This window comes from Rhea pennata, chromosome 8 (assembly GCF_028389875.1).
Source record: "Rhea pennata isolate bPtePen1 chromosome 8, bPtePen1.pri, whole genome shotgun sequence".
Lineage (NCBI taxonomy): Eukaryota > Metazoa > Chordata > Aves > Rheiformes > Rheidae > Rhea > Rhea pennata.
The window spans coordinates 27969714-27989234 of record NC_084670.1 but is presented as its reverse complement, the minus strand read 5'-3'; the positions used below and the strand labels follow the sequence as shown (position 1 = coordinate 27989234).

Sequence of the window (19521 nt, the reverse complement as noted above, 5' to 3'; positions counted from 1 at the left end):
GACCACAAACTCACAGGAAATGCATTGTCCACAATCTTTCACTGGGAATCTACCAATTCTTGGTAAGCTGAAGCAGGAAAAACTTCCAGAAATAAGTACTCACCAGGAGGACATACACAGAGGAAGCGGTTGACTGTGTCGATACACTCTCCGTTGTTCACACAGGGATTACTTAGACACTCATCAATATCTTCTTCACAGTGAATACCTTTAAATCCTGAAAAAAAAATTGTAAGAGGCATTAGAATGTGCGTCTGAGACTGTGACTGCCTCTTTTATCAACGCTGAAAATCTAAGCCTAGTTTAACTGCAGTAGAGTTTGCAGAACCTCTGAGGTTAAAACACACATTAGAGGCTGAAAATGGACACTGAAAGTACATTTTTCAGTTGTTAAAATATCTTGAACATACCCATTTCATCAAATGTAACAGATGAACAAGTTTGTACCAAATGCAAATCTAATACTTTCTTCCATATGATGTCAGACAGTTATGTGTAAGAGTTTTGGAAAAGATCACCAGTACATTTAGGTATGCACCAATATAAACAATATAAAGCAACAAGTAAAGTAACAAATAGTAGACATTTCAAAAAGAAAACCCCTTATACTAAAATTAATGACAGAAAAGACGGACAATTTTAGGAAAAACTTGAGACAAGAGTTTCACCTCTCTTCAGAGATTAGATATTGACATAAACGTATTTTAGTTTTCATGGTATCAGCTGATCACCTGCAGGGGTCACAATTCTTTCATTACACTTTATACGACTATGCAACTGGGATGCAATCTGCATACCTTTTTTTTTTAACCACTTTTTATCAGAAGGCAAAATAGCAGACTATACAGATCACTGGCATACTGGAGTCGGTATATTTTATAAGCAACGTTTTTATAATCAGTTCCCCATATAAATGGAAGATTGCATAATTTGGGATATTTTAAGTGATAAAAAACAAAAACAATTGCACTCTTTTATTCAGAACCATAATACACGTACCTCAGAACACAGTTATTCTTTTAAAGTTTACACCAGCTCTGCTTACACTAACATAAATTTCTGTTCACATACTTTAATAGGTAGAATAACAAATATGTTCATGTATATTCCAGCTTAGAAGAAAAAATTCATTCACTGGTCACTTTTCCCGCACAAACTGCCAAGTCCTTTTGGGTGGTGTTCTCCCAGCCAGCCCTCTCTCATCATCTCATTTAGCCTCACCCCATCACAACTTTGTTTTCCACCTCAGCAGAACTGGCAATCTTGCCTGTGCTCCACCTTCTGATTTCTTCCACCTTTGCTGGAAGCCTTATCTTTCTCAGAAATTCGCCTCACCTGGCATACAGAGACACGTGAATCCTCCAATTTTATCCAGACAGGTAGCATCGTTCTGACATGGATTAGAATGGCATTCGTTGATGTCCATTTCACATCGAGGTCCTGTATAACCTTTCAAACACTCACAGTGGAAAGAGCCTTCTGTGTTTACACATTTCCCAGCATGTTCACACGGATTGCTGTTTGCTGCAAGAAATACATATATATATATATATATATCTGTGTCAAAACCTTTTCTCTGAGCAGGAAAGTCACAGAAACCTTTATTATTCACGATCTTTTTAATGCCATTCCTTTCTGGCAAGTAATACAGGAGAAAGGATTGTTCATCCTATTGGGAAAAGGCTACCATCATTACCAATGGACCTAAGGAGCAATTCTGGTCCATATTGCTAAAAACAGTTCTTAAGGGGGACAGTGTCAAGTGACACGGATCAGAGAATTAACGCTGCTTTGAAGGCCTCATCTCTAGGTTATCTTTAACATTTACTTCGCTCTTGATGCTAACAAGATGTTACCAAGATCAGAAAACCACCAAAGTAGTCCTTTTAGCGTTTTCAGAAACGAACTGCACTCTTGCCCAAGACAGAACGAAGAACAAAATTCACAGAAATGCTTCCGCTCCTTCCCCCCGATGCTTCTTCGAGGCCTGGTAAGGTATTACCTTCACAAAGCACGCTCTATAAACATAAACTAACACGCACATAACTTCAAGGAAACGTGCAAGAGTCCAGCTAATCCCCAACACAATGGAATACGAAAATACAGGAGAACTAGAGCTTTAAAGGCCCAGATGGTCACCAGTCTGTAAAGGCAGACAAAAGATTCAGTCACGTTTTGGCTGCTTCATATCCTTTACACATTTATATCAAGAGAGAAGCTGCAATAGCTCCTACATGAACTGAGGACTGTAGTGTACAACAGAACTAACCAAGTATCAGTTTAATTATGGAAGTTGTTTACGTGCACTCCTAGCATAGAGCTAAAGCTCTATCATACAATGAAAAATGGTTAAGTTTATCTCACTGCTTTTCAAATTTCACAGGCTGACAGTTCACACACAGACAGTTCCTCTGACCCAGCCCTTTGTCTCACATCTGATTGCAAGGCTCAAAACTCAACTGAAGACACTGAAATGGAAGGCAGAGAACTGGGGAGAAGTGTCATTTATGTTAAAAAGCTGTGACAAAATGTGTATTCCTATCCCTCAATTCATTTATAAAGCAAACGATCCCAAACAGCAAACGAAACTCACCCATCGCACACTCATCCACGTCCTCAGTGCAGTCTGCTCCCTTATGGCCTTGAGGACAAGTGCAGATATAATGACCGTTCACAGGATTAGTATCACACAGAGCACCCTTCTGGCATGGATTGCTAACACACGCATCATCCAAGTGGCACAGAAGACCTAGAGAAGCACACAAGAGTTCATTCAAAACAGTGAGATACAGCAGGCAGACTGCATGTTACAAAATCAAATTCTCCTTCTTCAAATAGATGTAGAGACCTCCACAGCTGGAAGTGTGAGTTGTTTCTCGTAGGCTTCAACAGACAGACTGCCAAAGAAATTTCACCACGCACTTGTAAAACATTACTAAATACAGATTCTATGATTTCAAAGGTGTCTCCAGCACTTCTGGAACTCTCCAATGGCTTACTGTTACCAAAACCTCCCTTTGGGAGCAGTTAACTAGCTCTTCTCTCCAACTAGCATGATAATTCCTCTGATAGCTGAAAATACAGGTGTGCATGAAGCTCTCTTTCTTAGTTCAGATAAACACACCACTTATGTTTCAAGCAGTAGTTAGGAGACCTTAATCCTTTTACCCACCCTACAGTAGGAACTTTTCCATTATGCCATTAAGGGCGTCCGCACCTGTGCAAAAATATCCAAATTCACTTTCTACACTTTTGAGTACAGTTATTGTAAATGGCACACAACAGCTCATCTCTACCTGTAACTTCTCAAAAACAGGCCCTGATAAGCACTGGAAAAACATCTACTTTCCCAGCAATAAAAATTGTTATAATTTTTTCTACTAGCTCAATATAAACACTTTTTTTTTCTTAGCTACACAGGTGTAAGAAGTCTTTGCTCACCAACAGTATGCATTAACATTTAAAATAAGCACATCACTTTAAACAATGCACCAATTTCAGAGCTATGATGTTTTATCTTTCCAAAAGTGATAGAGCTACACAGATTTTCCATCCTTACCTGCCTTTCCCTCCGGACAAATGCACGAAAAAGAAGCCACTCGATCAATGCAAGTAGATCCATTAGCACAGGAGGCAGTGAAGCAATCATCAATGTTCTTACTGCAGTCGTCCCCACTCCAGCCATTGACACAGACGCAGGCATACCCGCCGTTGTGGTTGGTGCAGGTACCTCCATTCTGACAAGCATTTGGCTGGAGCTGACACTCATCAACATCTTCAGTGCAAAACTGACCTGATGCACAGAGAGGCAGCAAGTTTAATGAAAGTCCAGTCACTCAGATACAAGAAAATTCTTCCCAAGAAACACCAAAATCCACTTCCTAATTCTAGGATATTCTCGGTCAAGTATAAGCCTGAAAATTTCCATGAACATTGTTGTGAGCTTAGACAAAAAAGAACCGGCATCCATGTGTGACCCTAAATAGGATGCTGAACTGCAAATAACTTTGAAAGAGTGCACTGCTAGAGCCAGAAGAAGGCCTGCAGAGTACAAAGATACATCTGTGATGATTTCAGAACCAGAATGAAGGAAGCCCTGCCTGCAGAGCAGCCAGAGTGACTAAGAATACAGAGCACAATCTCACAAGAGAAACACGGCCAGCAGGGAAATAACTCGTCTAAAAACTTTTTTCCTATACAACTATGCAATGCATATTACTTGCTGAAATATTACTTGATGAGGCAGAACAGAATTCTTGAGGCTCTTCTACCTAAAATAGTCATTTTCTTATCCTCACATATTTCTGCAATCAAAAATAGCTTGCTTTTTTAAAACAAAAACAAAAAACAAACACACACCCCAGCCCGCCAAGTCCTTTTTAGAATGAATAACTGCTTTCCCCTTTTTTTTTTTTTTTTTTTTTTTAACAGCTGGTGATATTGAAGGGAGGGAACCAAAAGCACGCTGCTTCCAAGAGGTTTAAGGGAAAGGGCCCCTAGACCATCAAGTATGACCGACCAAAGTCGGTTTCACAGCACAGTGAATTTCACTGACAGATTTGTGTTCCTAACATATTTATTCATCCAAATAGGCGTCTCTTCTTGATTTGACAACAAGATCTGGAAAACCTACCACCTGCATCAATAGTTTGTTTCAGCAGTTATGCATCATCCCTATTCAAACTGCATGGTTTACTATTTTAAGCTGAAATAATTTGGCTTAAGTTTGAAGTGATTCATTCTTACTTTGAGTTTCTCCAACAGGCTAAAAATAATGGCTTAGCACCAGCTAGTTTCTTCCCAGGGTGGTATATGCGCACACATGTGTGAACATGAAGTACAGTTCACTCTTCTTTTTGATAAACTGTTTCTTCCCTTCTCATTACATTAAGGGCTCCAATTCTGAAATCTCTTCCTTTTATTTTTAAGCTTCCTTATAACTTACTGCTTTTCAACATCCTTCCTAAAGTGATGATAGGATGTACACGGCACTAAAGGAAGTTCCCTTATCTGAGAATAAAACTAGATTTAATTTGACTCCTCTCCTCCTTTATTTATTTATTTATTTTTAGAAGTTGACACCATCCCCTCCTTCAGTAGCCTGCAGCTGCTTTCTATTATTTTGGCCAAGACTGCTTTAAGTAACTAATTGCTATTACTAAGATCCTCTCATTCATCATCTTCAGCTATTGTATCAGCTGCACACTGATATTTCTCTGGAATTTCCCCAGTATTCCAGGAATAAGAAGTTCAAGAGCAGGTTATCGATCTTCCCTGTCAAGTCTCCTGGGGTACAGTATATCCAGGTTTGCCAATTTAAAAATACTAGATGCTGCTTAGTATTAACCTCATTTATGAATGGCCTGGAAATTATGATGCTAGTACACAAACATACACTTTATTTTGATTTTAGAGAACTTAAATCTTTATTGCTGGCAAAAATGTAAAAACCTCTAAGCCTCAACCATCTGCATCTACTACAGCCAAGCCATGGTTCCTATTTCTTTTGTTCCCAAAGCACTTTAAGAAGTCTTAGCCTTTGATCCTGCCAGCCCTGCATTTTTCCTCTCAGTGGCAAAAGACAACAAAAAATAATCAAGTTACACAGCTGCACTTTGTTTTGTGCAAGTGTTGTGTAGTCTCCCTCCAAAAGCACTACTTCAAAACCAGGATTTTATCACTTGGGGAAAAAAAAGAGGGGAGGGAGAAATTTAATAATAATTTAATATAAAGCAATATGAAAATAACAAAACATTTAATAGCAGTAATAATAATGGTAAAGTTTTCAGAATGAAATCCCACACCTAGTTACTTAGTAAAACAGTTGGGGGCAAGATATAACACCAAAGGAACGTCACACTTATCTGCAAAACATAAGTCCCTTTATTATAAGAACCAAAACAATGCATGTGTCATAACAGAAGTCATTTGTTCATTAGCTTTCACCGTTAGCAAATCCATTAGCTTATCGGTAACCAAACCGAAGCGAGTCACTTATCTCAGACTGGTGCCTAACAGTTGTGCGTATCACAGAACTCATCAACACAAGCGACTTCCTTCCAAAAAAAAAAAAAAAGGCATCAAGGCATTATTTGATTACAAAAGTTATTTTCCTCTTATTCTTGGAGGGGGCCCAAGCCAGATCAAAGCACGTACGCTCTGACCAACGCGTGCTCAGCACGGGACTGTTCTGCAGAAACATTCTCGCAGCATCTGCATCCTCTTTTTGATTGCAGCCAATTTTAATTTGATACCATGAAACCGAAGAGCCCTGAAGCTGCTGTAGCGCTCCGGGCTGCTGTGACTTTCTCAAAATCACTCACCTCGCGACTGGCCAAGAACATCGTTAGCAAAGGTGGGCAAACTACTTCCTCGCATAAACTTTTTGGATTTGTTACTAACTTTCCATTGCAAGTGTCACCAGCAATACTTTGAGATTGGTTTTATTTCCTATCATCCATACAGCACCAAGTGCAGCAGAGTGGCATGCTTGCAATAACCCTGTTTTAACTGCACATCTACTGCTTATTTCCTTCTCTCCACAGTTAAAGATCAAAATAAGCTTTTAAAGGTATACCAGTATCTCCACAAGAGGGGAGAAGCATAAGGTTTGAAGTCCTACGAGCAATTCAACTGCATTTCAAGAACATAACACATTGGAGCACCTTAAATTTGATTTTTCATTCAGATTTATAATGGTCCTCTTGTAGCTACTAGATGAATCATATTTAGGTTTAACTACAAACATGAATCAAACAGCCCCATCGTAATGCAGTTTTTTTAAAAAGCAAAGAAAATTCAGTTCATGATATGGGAGGCATAAATGAGCAATTTACTATTGCATTTTACTACTGAATATTTTAATGAGAAAAATTTGTTCATTATTGAAGTTAAAATTGAAATCCAGACTCAAATACGTTCTGAGTAAAAATATAATGATCAAAAACAGCATAAGGCCAGCAGAGCATGTCAATCTAACTACGTTTTTAAGTACTCAATCCCAGGACAACTATTTTTGAAAGATTTTGGAATTACATTTTAAAATACTTCAAGTCTCAGACTAAAATCCAAGAGACTGGCATTTTTTTTAAAACAGAACTGCTGAACTCCTGAGCATACAAAACAATTTCAATTTCACTGAAAATGTTGAGCCTTTAATGCTGAATTGAGTGGCTTAGAAACGTATTCTGTAGTCCAAAAGCTTAAAATGGAGGAAAAAATACAGTAAATTTTTTATAAACCTTGAGGTTGTTTATGTAGCGTTTTTAAACCCTAGGTATTAACACTATGGGATTAATGCTCAATTCGTAATGCTTCACCACAGTTTTTTTCTTTCAAAAGTAGCATATAGCTATAAATAGTTTCTAAGACTACCCTTCCTCGAAGCAGCATTGCCACTTAATTCTCTTAGCAGGAGTAAGAGATGGCCACAAACTCCCATTCCCAAAGGGCTACCCAGCCCTCAGGAAGGATTTCATCTCCTTGCACCAACGAGAGGGAGCGATGAGTATTTTGGGCAGGTGCTGCAAAGAGACTTGGCACTTTTCTGTTCAGCAATCTAGGTCTTCAATATGGTGTCTGTCCTGCGAGTTTCTTGAATGACGTTTCCACAGCAGAGACAAAAGGCCCTTTCATCGTATTGCGTAAAAAGGGGATTTAACTCCAGGCTTCGCTGTGAATATTCTGCGCAAGCTTTCTCTCTGCCTCTTTACTTAGATTTAAATCAAGCGAGACAGAAAGATCTCTGAAACAGTTTACTTAAGGGATGCAGCTTGGTTTAATCGTAACTGAATCCAGCACATTTATTTGTAGATCTGCACTTGATAAGTTTGTTTGCTGCCTGCTAAGAGTTTTAGGAAGAACCAAGTCTTTCATTCACAGGGCTGAGATTCAACTTTCAAGCGCAAATTCCACTGCGAATTGTACAGTCTAACACTCTTCATAATCCTAGTTTTCCAAAAGCCACAAACAAGCATTTCATCTGAATGTTAATTCATTTAGCTGACAGTTTCTGTAGGTGTCTATTTGTGTTCTTGCTACTTTCGCAACATTTCTATTAGAAATACAATTAAGTACAGTGTGAACTAGTGAAGTATGTCTTTACACAATGCTTCAAGTGTAAATACACTAATTACATAATATTTAAATGGAAATGTAGAAACACATACATAAAGCATGACAAGAAAGGAAGCACAAATTACTCCAAGAAGCTAATACAAATCTAACTTGACCTTGATATTTGCAGAGCCTGGGAAATCAGCAAAATGCAGACTCAGGTTCAAAGTGACCTTGTACAGTGTAAACAGCTAGTCAGTGCGGTATTTCAAAATTGAAAATCAGAAGTAGAAAAAGGGAACAACCTTCAACTCAGTGCTTTTTGCCCACTATGAATCTAACTGACTTCCTGTGCGCTTCCCCTCGAGAAAGCCATAAGGAATACAGCGCCTATTCGCTGCTACGGCGGGAGCCAGCAGGAGCTCCACAGGAACTCACGGAGACCCGCTGTAGGTGGCACGTGATGCAGTGGTCCAAAGCCCCTCAGTTAGCTCTACGAGCCAGCCTGCACTGATGAGAAACAGCACAACCCATCTCCTAGAGCTCTTTACACTGATTTGCCAAGGTAATGAAAACTGTGCACAGAACAAGTGCAATCATACTCTGAAAGAGCACAGCATGAGCTTAAGGCAAACAAGAAACCCAAACAGTCACACTGGGAAGCAGCAACAGATGCCTCCAAAAGCTCATCCTACTGAACCTACAGTCTTTGTATAAATTCCAATTCCAAGACAGGAAACTGCACTGATCCTACTGCTGAATGCTGGAGCTTTAATTAGTCCTGTAGAGATCCTGGTCTTTGGCAGGACAGACTTTCCATAAAGGAGAAACTATTCTTGGTCTCTTAACAGCTCTCCAATGGGAAAGGCTGCCGCTGTTCACCTGCACAGCTGGAGTACCAGAGGCCAAATGCTCTGGGAGAGCAGATCTCCTATGCAATTTAAGCACTAAAAATATCTGCTAGGAAAAAGGATGCAGATATCTTGTTGTGTCTGAAAAATCAGTTCCTTCAAAACTGAGCTGAAGGGAGATGTCGGTGTCCACTTCTCTCAAAACCAAGAACACCACATCACTGGACTTAGACCGAACTATAAGTCAGAATTTCTTAGAAGTTTAGTGGTACTGGGAGAGAACAGGATAATGCAACACGGATCCAACACAGATCCTTGTGGTCCTAAAAGACCAAGTGGCTGAGGAGCAGCAGGCTGCAGGACAGCCTTTACGGCGTCATCCTCCCAGCACCTTGCAAGCAGCTGAGCATCTCTCTGGCACTCGCATTCCTTCACACAAGCCAAATCTCGCCGGGAAATCTGGGAAATTATAATGCAGTAGATCTAGAGAGAAACTCTCTGAAAGAGTGATTTAACTTGGAACAAAGTATTCCAAAGATCATTATAAGGTTTTTAAATCAGCTCAGTGTAGCTAAAGAAAGGCTGTGTCTCATTAAAGCTGTTTATGCTTTTTTTCCAAGTTTCAAAGACTTTGTTACAAGGTGAAAGCCACCTTATCGAGACTCAAGAAATGACTAAGAGATAAGAAACAGCATTTATGTAAATGGCCAATTTTAGTTATGGTAGAAGGTTAATAGTGGAACACCTCAAGGGATCATACCAATTCCCCTCTAACCACCTTTACACATGTCCGGGATACTGGCTGGCAGACTGCATCTGTTAAAGAAAAATGTTTCTCTGTCCCATTCTTTCTGGTAACCCACAGGAAAGGTCGGTGTTGCCCGAGTAACCCAAAGCATGTTGCTCAACAGGGTCAAAGATTAGCTGCTTCAAGCTGCTATGCAAGCCTCCTCAGTAAATGGAAAAACATAGAGAAGAAGAATTAAAACAACAGGCCTTCTAGTAAAATGTAAGAAATACTTCAATTTCTATGTTTCTGAACTATGTATTTGTAAAATCAAAATCATCAATAAAACCCCCATATTCATTCACCTTTAACCAACAGAATCATTCCTACTCCTTGAAAAAACTAACTTATAATTAAAAAATACATACATGCACAGGAACATTTAATTGATAGTCTGAAAAGAGATGAACAGTAGGCAGTGGTATCTCTAACACAGTAATATTTATGTTAACCAAGAGGAAGCCAGGGAATTTCAAGTAGACTCATCTAAGAGAGGTTACTGGGCAGCGCAACAGCAGAGGAGGTTTGATGTGATAAATGCCAAGTAATAAGTGTAAACAAGACTTCTTGTACAAATTTTAGGTCAGACACTCCTCAAAGAACAACTTTAGCTTGCCTGGAACAATTCACTGGGGATCTCTGCTCAACTCAGTTTTAACCAAGAAAACAAATATTCGCTGACAAGACATTTGACTGCAAGGAGGAGTAAGTAATGCAAATTTTGTTGTGTAATAGCAATGGCATAGCTTCAATGTGGAATACACCTCGCAGCATTCAAGCCACCAACTTAATAAAAAAACATCGAAATGGGGGTACAGGAGAAGTTCAGAGTCCAATAGACTGATGAAGAAGTGAACGTCTAAGAGACTAATAAAGCAAATATTACCCACAAAAGTAGAAAGATATTACAGTACAAGCATAATACAAAAGGTACTGCAGGGAAGATACAGCACATAGCAAGGTATACAAAAGAAAATATTTGATCATTTATATAATTAGCTTTACTGACCCAAGGAATCATCAAAAGCAATAAACCTTCAAACTTCTCTAAAAGAGGTGACACCTTTATACAACAAGAATGCCCAGAGCAATAAACAAGTAACGCTGAGAAAAAGCACAAAGTTAAAAAAGCACTCGGTTTTGATACAATCTACTTAAAATGAGTTGAGACCTTGAGGGTGCTGTCAATCCCTCATCAATGTATGACGGCAGTTCTCAAACCCCTTCAAGATGAAAAGCTCACACTGCTCATCTAAGGAGAGAGGTGACTGCTCGGCAGACCAGAGATTTCCACAGCTTGCTAACGCCCACGTTGCATCTAACGGAGAACTTGCCTACTCTCTCTGGGAACCCAAGCTTAGGGAGTGATGAATGCGACATTCAGATCACATTCAAACTGCAGACCCTCCAAGCCATCTCGGTAACTCCCTGTGGGGAATTCTGATGAACAGGACTGCTACTGCCAGCCTCTGGGATGGCTGCAGACACACAGAGGAATCCAGCCGACTACACCGTTCGCCTGCAAAAGGCCTCCCCAGTTGCATGTGTGTTTAGTAAAGCTCTTCCCTGCTTAAGTACTACAGTAGTTTCTCCTGAAAAGGGACTGGGGCCAAATATTTTCTCCTTTGTAGAAGCTTTCTGGAAAAAATGAAAGGGATCACAGCCCTCAAGAGTGTTCCTTTTCCCAAGGTGCCACGCTATCTTTTTTCCATTCAAAATACACAGCTATGAAGCAGCAAAGCACAGGCAAGCATTCCTAAAGTTCTTTTTGTTCAGTTGTTTTTTTTAAAAACATCTGCTATCTTGAGCAATGTCAAAGGCTATCCAAGTTACCATAATATTTAAAAATATATTATAGAATTTGAACAACTGAAGAAGAATCTATAGAATCGCAGCAAGTATAGTTAAAAAAAACACAACTGCAGTCATTTCAAGTTAAGATGACGAGGGAAAGGGCTTAATTTGAAAATCACACTATGAAGCATGTAGTAGAATAAAGTCATTTACTAGGGATTTTACACCCTCCAAACACAAAATTTTGTACTCAAGAATACTGCCCTAAATCATTTCACAGACTACAGGGTAAGAAGGCTCTGCAGAAGTACTATCACTAATGAACACAATAAAACTCATGAAAAATTCCAACTGATGCAACAATGATAAACTAGCTTAACATGGTGGTGGCAGATGAAGTAGCTGGGGACAGCAGCAGTATGGAGAAGTCAAAAGAATTGTAAGTCACCACAATTTACTCTCCATCTTGCCCTTCTATTTATGTCCTCTAGAAAACCAAGTAAACCAGGGGAATAGGTAAATAGTGAAAAGGTCTGAAAAGCAAAATAAAACAGCTGGAGCTTAAACTTAAAACAAAAGCATCATATTCTCAAGCTAGCTCAACAATGCATCTTTAATAATTATCCAAAGACAAATCACCTCATTCTAAGTATGAGGAAACGATAGACACTGCCAGGAAAAAAAGAAGTCAGACACAGATATAACAACTGTTACCTATTAGTCTGGTCTCACAGCACATATCCACCAACCCAGACTCACAAGAGAGCAGTCTGGTCTGCTTTGTCTTAGAGCCAAGCACATGCAAAATGTTCTGAAACATCAAGACAGCCCATCATGAGATTATTTGGCACATTTGACCTCAAAGAGTATTTCCTAGTCTGGAATGTTACCGCATGCACAATGGAAGAGGCAGCAGTGCGGTCTAAACTGAATGCTGTCGTGCTGTCATCAGACCAATTCAACCTTTTTAAAGTTTTGTTTGTTTGGTTGGTTGGTTGGTTTTTTTTACAGCTACCTCGTAATCGAGGCTTGTTACTGGGAAGTGCAAAACAGAATTCAGACTGGATAAAGCACTAACTACTGGCATCATTTTTAAGGCCCATGAAATGAATCTGCTCGGCATGCTGCTAGGAAGAAGTATCACAAGAGAAACAAACAGCACCCAGGATGAAACCTGGTTAAATCAGATGCTTCAAATCATTTGCACGCTCAAACTTAGAGCAGCCAGCTTTGGAGCCTGCCATGTGCTCCCTTCTCCCTTTGTATCTGCCAATTCATACATGAAGGAAGAAAAAGAATCATAATCCCTCTTGGCTTCTTTCCGAGAGCTACGTCTCTTGGAGATACTACTGTAGAGATAGCAAACCACTGGCCAACTTGTCGAGCTTGGCACAGACAGATCTGAGCTAGTACCAAAAAAGAAAAAAAGCTATAATGCTTTTTAATATAAATTTGGACGGGCACCAGAAAGTCTATCATCACCACACAACCAGGAAAGATGACTGCACTTCTTGCAGGAATCTGACCCAGCCTCCACATACCCAAACATAAGGACTGCTCTTTGCGCTCGATGTAAGCGCATGCCAACTAGAATAAGTAAAGAGTGCAAGCCCAAGAGCACTCCCTGGCAGACGATGATATTTTCTATTAAGCAGGAAGGAAATACATTCTGTCATTTAAGCAACTGGCACGTTAAATACTTCAAGATTTGAGATCAATGTTCTTTACTGTCAGATTCAGTTCCACTGTATTTCAAGCCTCTAAGTATTCTAGCAAAGAAGTATTGTTTTTAACATTAAATTAGTATGATTTGTTACTGTGTCTTTTCTGATACAGAAGCTAGTAGAGAAGAAGATACAGAAGCAGGTATTTGGCATAGAGAGCCTAACAAAAGGGGGGTGGAAGGGAGAGGGAGTGGGAGAGAGAACACACAAAATTCCAGAGCCTACGATCTTACATAAAAATGTTAAACATTAGCTTTTTGATGTTTATCCTCCCTTATAAGCAGTGAAAATTCACGTCTGCCAGAGTTTAAGGCCTGGATTTTCAAAGAAAACGAAGGTAGGGAGCAAATCTCACTCTAATTAAATAGGAATTGAACCCTTAACTCCCCCCCCCATTGAAAATTCCTGCCTAAAGCTCTGCAGAAAAAGTAACCCTTGTGCTTGTGTTCAAGAGCATATGACCAAGCTACCAGTCATTTTAATTAAAAAGCACTGCCCTCCTGCTTGAAGGGTTTTTTTTTTTTTTTTTTCTTTCCTCAAGACAAACATTTGCTTCTTAAGCTTGCTTCCAACACTGGAGTTATTTGGTGGAGTCAGCTGTTAGCACAGTGTGCTTCTCTCGAGACAAAAAAAAAAGTCTCCTAGATTTTAACAATATACACAGATCACGAGAGCCTCCTTCTCAGCCCAAAGCAAAGCCTGAACAAACACAACTGCCATGGGAGCCTCACTTTCTCAACCACAGGCGTGGAAACGAAAGGAAGCAAGGAGGCCAAGCCAACAACTGAAGCAATATAATGTAGTTCTTCCAAAAAAAATCATCTCGGCACAGACATCGCGTGTGGCCCCAAACCCAAAGGCTCATCCCGATGCAGCACTTCAGGAGCGAACAGTGCAAAACTCAATGCAGGATATAAATCATAGCAAGTTCTGTTGTGCTCCACTCCGGTCAAATGCAGATTCATGATGATCCTCTGAACTATAGCAAACTTTGCACAGCTAAGTAGCAGACCTTCTCAGCTAAGTAAAATAAATGCATTTACAGATTTTTGTAGTGTTGATTAGCTTAGTACTCAAACTCTAAAGTCACCTTCACAAAACGCTTTCTAGGTTAGATTAACAGAGCAAACAGGTGCGCTTTAAAGAGAGCCTGGTTTCTTCGTATGAACTGTAGTCTGGGACGACTGAGCAGCCTTTAAACCCTCAGGTGGTTTCGCTCCATCTTGTGGAAGGACAGCCTAACAGCTCACGCGCTCACACTGCCTCGATCCACGGCTCTGCACTCCCCTTGCTTCTGCGTATCAGCTCACTCACGAGACCTCACTGTGAGCCATTTTAATTTCTGATCCCAGGCAAAGGCGGGAGAGAAAAAAAAGTAGCTGAACACTAGGTTTTTTTTCCTAGATTAGTGAATTTAAGTGGCTCACTCCAACAAATACCAGAGTCAGCTCAGAGGAAAGGGAAAGGTGGCCAGAAGCAGGGAGCCACTAGGTCGGTTTAACCACCTGCAGAACTGCAGTGTTAGGCAAAGCTTTCACATCATGCAGATGTTAGCCAGGATATTTGGCTACTTTTGACTCGGATCACACTAAAAGGCACAAAATTCTCTGTCCTATCAGGTACAGAAGAATAAAGAATAAGGATGTTTTTACAAAAGCATCCTTAACTACTTCAAAGGAAAGAAAAAGTGAGTTTCAACACATGTGCAGCACAGATAGTCACTTGAAACAACACAAGGAATGCTGGTCAAAAATAATAACAACCACCACCACCAGCTAACGATCAGCAACAGAGAATATTTGGGGAAGAGCTTCCCCAAAACATGCCCAAAAGATTACCTTGCCAGCTACAAACTCCGGAGGTTGACAATCATTAGAATTACAAGAAACATGAGAACTTGGGAGGTTACAAAATCGTATTAGTGACAACAGGAACTCCTGGTCATTGAAAGGTAAGATTTTATCTTTCTGAAAAGAAGCAGGAAAGGAGAAAGAAGGAACACACTGCAACAAAAAGGGAGCAGCCAACTCTGTTAAAGGAACAGGAAACGAGGCTGAAAGCAAATCGTCTCAAAAGCTGGATTCTAGTACCAAGCAGAAAAAAAATGTGTGCTTACGTGCTCCGGTCTACCACCTGTCTGGAAATCACTGCAGGCAGCTGGTTAGCAAAAGGAATTGTGACAGATTCTGTTTCAGTAAAGGATGCTCTGATACTGCTTTACACAAAACTGTGCTTCACTGGATAGAATACAGCTTACCGATTTCTTAGCAAGGAATGGGACTGGTTTCTGTATGCTATGAAGCACAAATTATGTTAACAAACATGCTAAATTGTCATTCACAACACAAAGACTGTATCAAAACTAAAACTGCAGAGAGCCCTATTTGAACTTTTTCAGGATTACTTGAAAAATACCTGTTAGAAAGACTGCAGAAGAACTGTTACAAACACTGCATATCTATGTAGTGAAAGTATTTTTGCAAGATTTAACAATCTTTTGCTTTTAAACACATGGGTGTGGGCCCTTCTCTCTCTCAAAAAAAAAAGAAAAGAAAAGAAAAGAAAAAAAAAGAAAGAAAGAAAAAAAAAGAAGTGGCACCCAGTGTCCTCTAAAGTCAAGGTCTCAGCTGAGGTTTTTGATTTTCTGAAGTGCTGACTCTCCCACAGTTCCATACTGTTGCAATATAAGCAGTCACCCGGACAGATTCCAAAAATGTTGTTTGTTCACTCCTCCTTTCTTCTCTTACCTTAGAGATGATTTACAGTGTTACAAGCCATGTTTTTGTGAAGGATGAACCTGCACTTATACATTTCCTTATTGCTGAGTAACTCTCTTACTGTAGTTTCTTTGCTCCTAGCAAAATCAGCAGTAGTTTAATTTTGAAGAGTCTCATCTCTCCTTAAACTATTCTAACCTACTTTCCCCCTTTCTGTGCCCTGCCTCAGTTAGACATAGACAATGCTATTACTCAGACATCTCTTACCACATATTGCCTCCCTGTTTAAATGCTATGAGCAGTCCCATTCTGCTTGCTCTTGCACATTTGAGGTGCCAGCATAACTAGCATGCATGTCTCATATTACTCTGGGTTACACCTCTTCACCCTACTGCCAAGCTGAAGATGGACTATTATCCTGCATGTTCTTGGTCTCTTACAGAAAGCACAGGAAAGAGCCTGAAACCCATCCAGAGAAACAAATTTCTTTTAAGGAAAGCTACTGAGATGACCAAAGTGGGTCGCAACTGGGGTGATCTGCAAGACTACATTAAAAACAAGAGACATTTGAGTGACTTACAAGACAGTTGCCCACTCATACTATATGACTGTACTCACTCTGAAGCCGGACAGGATTTGGGGGCATCATGGGACATCATCAGCTGCCCACACATTCATTAGCAAAAGGAAACTTACAGACATTATAAACAAATTCTTGCAGGCCAGTTGGCCAAAAGGCTTTCAAGCAGAACTACACAGAGAAAACCCCAAATATAGTCCTCCATTGCCACTGTTTGCCTTCAGCCTCCAAATCAGAGGAGCAGAAGTGCTGAGGTATGGTTATTGCTAAGACATCCTGTGGACATGGGCATAGAGCTACTGCCCTGCATACTTCAGATAAAACAAAGTATATGCAGAGATGACATGAAAACACATGGCTACTTCCTAAGATACTCATGTTTTAATTTGAAAGCCAAAACTGAAATTGCTCATTTTAGACAAGGTCATTCAACTCCCTCAAAACTCCAATGGTTCATAGTTCAACCAGGCAAGCTGCTATTACTGAAACAGTGAGATCAATTTCAGCTCCAAAGTGACCTGGTTCTTGAAGTTTAGAAAACCAATGACCTGAAGAAGTCATTAACTGAAACCACTGCTTCAGTCATAATGTTAACTTCACCATAAAGGATGGGAAATCTCAGAAAACCCATTCCATTAAATTGTTCTGGAAAGCTATGAGGACGTAAGTCTGTGGTAGTTCCTCTCTCTTTTCAGGATTTCACAGGAAAGAAGCACTCTTCACACAAATAAGATCTGCTGGAGAACCCACATGCAAAAAAGGAAGATGGCACAAGACTGGGCCACAACATGGATCTAATGATTTTTCCCAGTGCTGGTCAGTTAGGGGTCATAAGGCAGTTCCCACTTCTGAACCTCAACTGCACTGCAATGAACTTCAGCCTTTAATTGAAGAGAAAGTCTACCACAAAGCCAAACAGAATCAGTCTACTGCCACTGAGCCCTCAGCCACGTGAGCTGCAGAAGTCGTGTCCCTCGTTGACAGCAACCATCCTGTAAACCGAGCTAAGTTTATGATACCTCAGCAAAGCAAATCAACTCCTTTTATGCTTTAAACTCATGCTGCAGAACACTCACGATCCATCACATCCTTTATGCTTCAGAGAGAATCCAGGGATTAGCTTACAACAGATAGAAGCTAGAAGTCCTAAAACTGTTTTTAACTTGTGCAGCATGGAACAAGATTTTTGGGGTCACTGAAGGGTTGTCTGCTCCTCGTCCACGCTCTCTTGTTTTGTTTTCCTTTGCAGTTTTCACTTTCTGCAAACCTTAAGCTCATGTAGACAGAGAAACAGTAGAGAGGAAAGGGCGCTTGCTCATCAAGGGCAGAACTAATTTTCTCCTACTTACACAAAGTTTCAAAGAGCTATGCAAGCAGTGATGCATTACATTCTTTTATGTGGTTTTAAATTCATTTAAGAATATATAGATTTTTGAAGTTAATGAGAGGGGGGTTTTTGTTTGTCTGTTTTTAAACAGGCCTCCTTCACAGTTAATGAGAACTGTTTTCTCGTAAGAATGATGCTCTGAGGAAAAAGCTAGAATAATATGATGAAACCTCTGGCCTTCAGCAGTCAAACTCCTCACATTAAAATTGTCTGAGCTACCAACCACTAGAGATGTTCAGGTTTAAAACATTATTATCTAGATACAGAGTAAAATGTGTTCAAGGTTCTCCAGAATGTGAAAAAGTAGTTCAGTGTCAGTTCCCCCAAAACATCCCAAATTAGTAAATAAGAGGAAAAATGAAGTTAAGTTTATACCTCGGTTTGCCAGCTTTAAGGCTATGTCTTCTCCTATGATTCTGAAAGAAGGGCAAAATTATACTTAACTGAAACAGTGTGCCAGCTACGAATGACTAGTATGACTCAAAAAAAAAAAAAAAAAAAAAAGAAAAAAAAGCAAGCCAACCTAGAACAGCCAAAAAAACAAAAAAACCCAAACCAGAGGTATTTGTTTATTTTTGAGGTATGGAGACATTTTGTGACTGAAGATGACACTGAGTTTCCTGTAAACTGCTTCTTCACATCAAGCACATTGCTTTCTTGAAATTCACACTTTTTTTTTCCACATAGACTCAGTGTAAAGGAGACTCATTTATGAGGCAAAAGTAACTTTGCCAGTCAGAGAACTCCAGTTAAAAGGCCAGATGCAGCAGAAAAATAAGCTTCCCATACACACCCTTTCTTTTTCTTCCCTCCCATTCTCCTAGCTATGTTATTCTATATCTGTCTGGTTTTGCTGCACTGTTACCATCATCTACATGAGGATTATTATTCCAGGTGAAAAATAATGCAAATGTATCAGCAAAGCACCTCTAATGCATGCACCTATAGCAGCAAAGCCATGCTCTGTACTTCTGTAAAATATCCATCTTCCCATACAAAGCAACCTATACAAGCAGAAGTGCAGTTCGGATAGTCACACTGCCTTGCAGTTCACAAATCCTACTACGTGTCTGTCTGTCATAACCATGCCCACATAAGCCCGTAATACTGGCTAGCGCAGTAGGAAACTGCCCTGTGTTGTAATGACTTTGATGTGAACAATCTTCTAAGAGCTTCGCTGATATCTATCCCTTGGACTGCACAACACAGTATAGATATGAGTTTCACCCAGGCACTTGCAATTGTGCTGTTTACTGGGTGAAGGCCAGAAGTTCTGCAATACGGTCCCAAAAGTTAGGTCAGCTCATACAAGAGCATTTTCCATGGTACATACCTGTCCACTGTGGCGGGCAGCGGCAATTGTATGTGTTCACACCATCTACACATATACCACCATTTTGGCAATTATGGTTTGGGCAGTCATCAACGTTCCGTTCACAGATGGTTCCCTCGAAACCTAGAAAACAAAAATCAGGAGATTGAAACAGGCTTTCAAATCTCCTTAAAGAGAATTAATTCTTTACACAGTTTTTTCCTCCATTTCTAATTGTCATGTTAACCTAATCCTGATAAACTTCAGCATAGCAAGGTGACCAGTGACTTGGTAAAATGCCTTTGCATTATCAA

The 19521-nt window shown here is 39.9% G+C and overlaps 1 protein-coding gene across 1 annotated transcript in view; it reads right to left on the bottom strand.

The window, feature by feature from the left end:
- NOTCH2 (notch receptor 2) overlaps positions 1 to 19521 on the bottom strand; it is a 91640-nt gene that overhangs the window by 41702 nt on the left and 30417 nt on the right. The window contains exons 5-9 of the mRNA XM_062580875.1: positions 19229 to 19351; positions 3560 to 3793; positions 2594 to 2749; positions 1336 to 1524; positions 104 to 217 (exon numbers count right to left, since the gene is read on the bottom strand). Coding sequence (XP_062436859.1) covers positions 104 to 217; positions 1336 to 1524; positions 2594 to 2749; positions 3560 to 3793; positions 19229 to 19351 — 816 coding nt within the window. The remainder of the gene's footprint in view (positions 1 to 103; positions 218 to 1335; positions 1525 to 2593; positions 2750 to 3559; positions 3794 to 19228; positions 19352 to 19521) is intronic.